The following is an 8029-nucleotide window of genomic DNA, read 5'->3' as shown; positions in this document are numbered from 1 at the left end:
TGGCTGGAGAATCCTGGGAGTTGAAGTTCACACAACTTCAAGTCACCAAGTTTGAAATACAGTGACCAGTGTTCACCATTTATTAAAAATACTGGAAGGATGATAGAAAAAAAGTAAAAAGAGCTAGTTTGGTCTAGTGGGTAAGCAGCAGGCTAGAACCTGTGATACCATGAATTCTACTTCTGCTTTAGCCATGAAAGCTGACTGAGTGACCACTTGGGCCAGTCTCTGCCCAACTCACCTCACAGGATTGTTATTGTGGGGGAAATAGAAGAAGGAAGGTGCGTTGGATATGTTCACTGTCTTAAATTATTTGTAAAAATGATAGAGATGGGATAGAAGTAATAAACAAACAAATATATGCCTTATTGCTTCAGTTTGGAAATTGATAGCCCAGTGATGAAAATATTAATATTGTATTAACATGCAAAAACAGGACTTGGTTAATATTCCAGCTAAAAAACAGATAGTATTGCAAATCATTTTTCTCTAATTTCATATCACCAGCCTCTAATTTCATATCACCAGCCAAACAAGAAAGAAAAGTTTCATTTTGTGTTTAACAAAAAGCTCCATCAGAAGTGTGGATTCTCACTTGTGTGAGCCAAATCTTGCGCATTTATCCAAAAGGAAAACTTTTTGGATAACAGTCAACAGAGCTTGTGGCTGATGAGATTGCTGCTTTGCTAAATATGGCTTGTTTTCAGACATACAGGCGTATAATTCTAAATATGACAGGCAAAATAGGAGACAAATGTGTGTTGGATATGTTCACTGCCTTGAGTCGTTTGTAAAATTAATAAAGGCATGATGCAAATAAATCTACTTAGCGCATGTAGGATTTAATATCTGACCGCACTGGATGCCTAAATCCCATTGGAATTATGTCCAAGCAGATATCAGTAAACAGTGAATTATCTAATATAGTCTGGGATTTGCGGCCTTCCTATTTAATCAGAAGGTTACTCAAAAGACCTTAGTATGTTATTCACATGCAATTATTTTTCCTGCGTGTGGTTGTTTTTCCATCTTACAAGGATACTGTGTGTGAGCTGTTTTAATGTCCAGGGATATTCATGGTTGGTATTATTCATATCCATCCCCAGAATCATTTTGAAGGAGGTGGTATATGACACAGAACTGTCAAATATATTACATAATAAGTAGTTGCATGATAAGGAGGCCTGTAATCCTTAAAACCCCTGATGACTATGTTACAATCATAATGTGGTTTTAGTGTATTGTGTGGAACTCGGTCATAATGGTTTGTAAAGCATGATTTATGATTTAAAATATCTGTGTGAACCCAAACCTGGTGAAGAGATCATTCAGCAAACCATTCTTAAACCTAGCCTAAGTTAGGATAAGGTGTGAATCACCAGCTGATGGCATTTTGATTCATTTAGTACAATTTAGACTCCTCTTTCACTTGCAATTTGGCAGTTCGAATCTCACCAGGCTCAAGGTTGACTCAGCCTTCCATCTTTTTGAGGTCGGTAAAATGAGGACCCAGATTGTTGGGGTGGGGGGGGGCAATAGGCTGACTCTGTAAACCGCTTAGAGAGGGTTGGAAAGCAGTGAAGTGGCGTGAGTGCTATTGCTATGTTCAGGTGACTTGTCAAGCTTGCTTAATTTTAATTCTGGCAAATACTTTTTGGGGCTGATGTTATGAAAACCCGAGCTTGCGTGGTTAGTTTCAAGTTATTATGTAAACCCTACGATTTAATTACGTTTAAAGATGCTGAGGCCGAACCGCCCAGCAAATCGCTCCCTGACCATGTCAGGCGGTCAGCGATGGAGTTGATTAAAAAACAGAAATAAATCTCCTTGGTGCACGTTGCAAAACTCTGCACGCAGATCCCATAGACCCCATCTGGTGGTGGTCGGAAATTTTGCAATCCAGATCTGGGTCTCCACTCCCGAGGAAATTGCACTGACAAGCTAAAAACACCATAATACTCAGCAATAACATTCCCCTGCTTTCATGAATGCACCCCTGCAGGTTTTTAAAACGGTGGATAATGGACCTTGCAGGGAACTGTTGCGAATTTCAATGCTCCTGAGCGGACTGACGTTCACTGCGAGTAAAGCTTTTAAATTTAATGTTTTTAATGTTTTTAAGTGTTTTTTATAGTGATTTTTTTGAGCGTACTGTGAGCCGCCCTGCGTCTTCGGAGAGGGGCGACGTATAAATTGAATAAATAAAAAAAAATAAAAATAAATTCTGTGAGGGGCGGGTGGGTTGTTTTAAGCCCAAGTGAGATTTGACTTCTGGCCGAAGCTTGAGTAGGATCTGCCTTTCTTTCCAGCGCTGCAACCCTTATTTATGCGCTTCTTATTCGACAGCCAAATTCAGCCCGACGGACGCGGGAGGGTTGCTTTTCCCCATTAAAAGCCATGCAAAAGGCTCGGCCTCCACCTTCCAGATTCGCCCCGGGCTTGCGGCCGCCAGTACAAAGGATCGGGGCGCCGGGAACCCTTCTCCAAAGCAGGCCTGTCGGCTGCTCCTTGGCGGCTCTGCCGGGGGGGAACCCAGCCAGGCAGTCGGTGACGGGGGAGGCGGAGATCGAGCGATCGCGGAGGCTGCTCAAGCGCCGCCCTTCACCTCCGCGCGCCGCAGCTGGCCGGCCATGGTGGAGCAAGCCGACGACGCGCCGCTCCTCTTCTGGGCCGAGGGCCCGGCCGTTTCCTTACCGGAGCCCGGGGAGCCCGGCACCTGGGGGGGTTGCCGCTCCTCCACCTCCTCCTCGGCGTGGAGGCGCGGCGGCGGCGGCAAGGGGGAGCCGGTGGTAGCCGATCCCGGGAGGCGACTCCAGGATCCCGGGAGGCGATTCCAGGAGCAGGACCCGGCGCAGGTAGAGGAAGACCAGATCGTGGCAGTCTTCGTGGTCACTTTTGACTCCCGCACGGGTAAGCTGGGCAGCTGTCCGTCAAGCCGGGGATGGGAAGCTGGATCTCCCTTCGTGTGTGGGGGGGGGAGGAGGAAAGATCCCCTCATCCCCTGGGCTACCCAGAATTGCAGTCAAAGGGTGGCTTACTCTCTGGCAGCATTCTGCTAAGAGCCAGGGATTTGCACCAGGGTCCTTTCTTCTTGGGAGTTCAGATGTCCAGGTCTCCAAAAAACACCGAGTCTTTCTGACCATGTCCAGAGTGCGTCTCTATCTTCCCTTCGCATCAATTTCTTTCTGTTTGAGCAATAAGCTATCTTTGACTTTTTTTTTTTTCCTTCCCCAGAGGTTGAGAAACCCTGGGTTGTCTTCAGCTTCTGCCTGGGGTTCCTAAGAACTGAAAATAACATTTGGTGCAGATACATTTCTGGCTTCTCTGCATGGAGGGAAATGCTTGGGGTAGTTAGTAGATGGCTTCATAGATGGCTCTTTGCTTGCACAAAGAGATCATTCTTCCTTATTTTGGAGGCATTCGCTATTGGAAACTCAGGACTTTCCCAACTTATTTAGTTCACCAGAAGATGGGAACTTACTGTAGCGTTTGCTTTCAAACCGAAATTACAGGATTGTTCCCTAGACATGGCCCGCACATTGGTGAGATTAAGTGGCTTGGAAAAGAGCATTTTGGGATATGATGTAAACACACACACACACACACACACACACACACACACAAATTCTAGGCCTCATGTTGTTCCATCCTCCTTATTCCTTCTCTCCCCTCCCCTTACACTTTACTGTTTTTAATGGGGAGGGGGAGAGGTAAATTCAGGAATGAGTAGATGCCGGGCCTATTCAGTCTGTTTGGTTTTTAATCTTGAGATCCATCAGCAGACTCAGGCCAATGGCTATGAACATAGATATGGACACAGAGTTAAATAATAGGGTATTTGTGTTCAGATGCTAGTTGTCTCAGAGACTGGTGGGAAGCTTGACCTTCCCTGTACATTTATCCATATTCTGTCACCTTCAAGTGAAGAGGGCAATGCTTTTTGAGAGCCTTTGGAGGTTTTCCACACAATGCAGAACCTAGGAAAATCATGTATATATGTTTCAAGCCTAGGAATTTGTTTCCTGAACTGCTGTGGACTTTGGTGGTTTGCTTGTGGTTCCATCCATACTCTTTTTATATTTTCTTATGCACCTTCATGGGGTGGATGGGGACATTTAAGTTGTAGCCAGTGATCAAATATTGGGAGTCAATCTTCTGGAAATCACTAACATCTCATCATAATTCCTAATCGTTCTCTATCCTTGCAGTAGTATAAATATTGTTCCACAGCATATGTGTACAATATGCATATTTATTGTTCTTGTTCCTTTCCAACCTCCCAGTTTTAGGAACTCTGTTCATATTAGAAAATACTTTATTTACAGAAAGAAAAAAAGCCCCCCCCCCATTTTTCCTTCAGCTGCTGTGATAGTTAGATCATTCAAACAGTGACTTCTGCCCTATTTTTGCTGAACAAGTCAAGAACTATATAGCAAGAACAATCCCTGGTTTGTGGTCTTGAGTTGAATAGGAACAAACCAGGAGCCTTGACTTGGGTGACAAACTTATCTCTTGATTCCTAGTTGGTTTAAGTGCTCCACTTGGCAAGAGGAATAGGCTACAATCATGAAGGGTAAATCATGATTCTTTTGGAATCTGTGTTACCTTTGTGGCCATCTTCTGGACTTTTATCGTTCTATGGAAGCAGACACCCTTGTGTAATGTGTACAGTGTGTAACGTTCGCAGGTCAAAGAAAGCGACTGATTGGGATGTTTTGCTCCTTTATCTCCTAGCAGTCTAAAGATCAGTCAGGATGATTCCTCACTGAAGAAAAAAAAAATTCTGTGTATCCAGAAACTTTATGTCAGTGCTGCCTCAGTCATAATGATGCTGTTGGCAGTGTACAGTGCACTGACATGCCAATCGTCGATATCACATTACACTGAATCATTCAGTGACAATTATATAGGCATCCAGAAGCAAGAGTACCTGCAGGTGTGTGAGGGAATGACTCACATGATCAAAGTCTTGCCGTGTGTTATGTGCATATGAACATTGCACACATGTAGAAAATATTGTGGAATAGTCAAGATATGTAATATATATTATCTGCTTCCTATATTCCTGAAATGAGCTTTCAGTTTTAAAACAGGTTCTGGGTAAAGTTATCTGTGGTTTCCTTGTAAGAATTAAGTCATCATTATTGCAACATTTGAGTGATGTAACCCTTTTTTTTTTGTATTTGCTGTTCTTCGGAACATCTAAATACTTCCTTTTCTTGTGTGGGTTTGTTTGTTTTCTACTCTGTCTCCATCCTTGGGCAGGCCTATGGATTCCCAGTTGCAATTACTCTCTTTGCTAACATATATGGCCAATGGCGACATGACGCCATCATTTTAAAAAGCCTTTATACAGGTAGTCCTTGTGTGTGTGTTTTTTTTTTTCATTTTCACTGAATCTTCGCACTACCCAAGGTTCAGGTAGATGCTGGGGCTCAGCACACCTGACAGCCCCCTTTTGGGGTGCTTCAAGAGAGATTCAGGTTAATCTCAGCGTTCCAGAAAACCCCCCAACTCCAAGTAAAACTCTGAAGCAAGCATTTTTCAAAGTTTTATTTACTAGAATAGGTAAACTGGCAGATCTGGGAAAACCCGAATCTGAGAGGTCCGGGTTTTCCCTCAGTAAATCAAAACCCTCTAAACCACCCCCTCACTCCTTAGTCAATCACATGCTCCAATCACCATCCATCCCATCTCGAGACAGCACTCCGACCACTCCTTCTCCAGATGCAGGATTGCCTTGACCTTGACTGACAGGAAGAATGTTATTATGTCTAAAGACAACCCCTCTACTAAATCCCCCCTCCTACTTTCCCACACAGGAGAAGGTGGCATCATGGAAGCTTCTGGCCTAATAGTTGACACCTTGACTTACAACAGTTCATTTAGTGACGTTCATACGGCATATGTTTGTAAAGCAAAAAGTGACTAATCTGTGGCTTCCGCATGACTTTCAGTTAAATAAAATAGGAGAACTTGAACAAACTACAGAATTAGCAAAGTAACTTTCATGGGAAGGAAGTCTGAAATTGCCCTGGGTCATCTCGTATCAAAGAATCAGCAAAAAGCACAGGCAATAGGGAAGAATAATGCCCCTGGTAAATAATAAAAAGTAATAATGAAATTCACTATCTTTTATTCTATTGGATATATAGTACAGGTAGTTCAGTTCACTTAGTGACTGTTCGAAGTTACAACGGCACTGAAAAAAGTGATTTATGACTATTTTTCACACTTATGACCATTGCAGCATCCCCATGGTCATGTGATTTACATTCAAATACTTGACAGCTGGTTCATATTTATAATGGTTGCACTCAGTGGTGGGTTCCTCCTGGTTTCGCCCGGTTCCACTGAGTCGGTAGCGGTGACGATATGATGTCACCGAACCGGTTCTGCCCCCCCACTCCCCTGCATTATTCTGATCAGTGTTAAAAGAAAACAAATGAGTAGACCGGTGCCTGCAAAAATAAATGGGTAGACCAGTGCTTCCAAAAATAAGTAGGTAGACCGGTGCCTCCAAAAACAAATGAGTAGATTGGTACAGCACTGCAAGCAGTTAAAAGCCTGGTAGATCAGTACCTCTGCTAAATCCTAAATAATTGTCACATGACCATCAAGCCACACCCACAAAATAAGCCACGCCCACAGAACCGGTAGTAAAAAATTTTAGAACCCACCTCTAGTTGCAATGCCCCAAGGTTATGTGCTTATCTTTTGTGAACTTCTGACAAAGTCAATGGGGAAGTCAGATTCACTTAACAGCGGTGTTAGTAACTTAACAACCGCAGTGATTCACTTAATAAAAGCAGCAAGGGAAGTTGTAAAATGGGGCAAAACTCACTTAACAAATTTCTCACTTAGCAACATGCATTTTTGGCTCAATAGTGGTTGCAAGTTGAGGACTACCTGTATAGGCTAAAGTTCGACAAACTTTTTTCAGCCCTCTTTGACCACAGCTCCAAAAAGTGCTGGCACACCTTTTCTGCTATTTCAAGGCAGGAAAGGTAGTGCCAAGCTTAAAATATTACATTAAAAAATTAAAAAGAATTTCTCAGTGGAAGTGGAAACCCTCCTCTCCAGAAAATCGTGGTCCTGCCCACATGTTGGTTTGAATGGTCATCAAAACCATTATCACTTTTCGCCCTTCCCTAAATGTAAAGCATCCCTAACCACTAGAGTAGCGGTATCTTCCCATTGCTGAATTAGATGGTTATTAAAATGAATGGATTTTCATAGTAGCCTTACATGAGATACTTACCACTAAGTAGATCATCTTAGGCTTTTAAGTGTTTTTTCATTTATTTATGAAGTCATTCAAGGAAATCGCCATATACCAAACATATTGTCTTCTACTCACCTCATTTGGGAAGCAGTTGAATGGATTCTTGGTGGTCAGAAGGTTAATAATAAACATTTCACTTTAAGAGCACTCAGCTTTACAAATCCTCAAATGGCATGTCTGCCCAGAATTGTGATAATGATGAAACCTGTAGTAAGTGAGTTTGTGATTTCTGTATTTTGAATGCTGGCTCCCATTCTTCTGTAATTGCTGTTTGACAATGTCTGAGTGGTTGCTGTATGGTGGTACAGCAGTTATGTTCAAAATGCTCAAAATGGCAGCTAACCCTCCAATTTGGAAGGAGTTGATATGGGTCCTATTGTCTCAGGTGATATTTGCATTTCAAGCAGCTTTTTAAATAAGCCAACCAAAGTTGCAAGCTGGACAAATATATATTGCTATGAGACTAGTAATAAGCATTCTTTCCATTCCCTCCATATGAAAATTTAAGCCATGAACTGTGTGGAAATTTAGCTTCTTAACTTCTGAAGGATTATTTCTATCAAAGGGGACAGGCCGGTTTATCCTTTCGTGAGCAGTGCTTTTGTTTGGTAGTAGGTAAAGATTTTTCCTTCTTTCATGAAAAAAAAAGTCAAGTGCATGCCAGAAAAAGGAGATTATTCATCACTTTCCCCCTCTTCTGAATGAAATTCCTGCTCACCTATGGTGACCAAGGCAGCTGTTAGA

The 8029-nt window shown here is 42.6% G+C and overlaps 1 protein-coding gene across 1 annotated transcript in view; it reads left to right on the top strand.

Moving 5' to 3' along the window:
- The first annotated feature begins 2630 nt into the window (after nucleotides 1–2630).
- Nucleotides 2631–8029, top strand: part of DENND11 (DENN domain containing 11) — a 30436-nt gene continuing 25037 nt past the window's right edge. Inside the window, exon 1 of the mRNA XM_070947474.1 lies at nucleotides 2631–2910. Coding sequence (XP_070803575.1) covers nucleotides 2631–2910 — 280 coding nt within the window. The remainder of the gene's footprint in view (nucleotides 2911–8029) is intronic.

This window comes from Pituophis catenifer, unplaced genomic scaffold (genome assembly GCF_029215685.1).
Source record: "Pituophis catenifer annectens isolate HBS135680 unplaced genomic scaffold, rPitCat1.0.hap2 SCAF_7, whole genome shotgun sequence".
In the NCBI taxonomy this organism is placed as follows: Eukaryota; Metazoa; Chordata; class Lepidosauria; order Squamata; family Colubridae; genus Pituophis; species Pituophis catenifer.
Note: the sequence above shows the minus strand (reverse complement) of the source record. Positions and strands in the feature narration are given on the sequence as shown.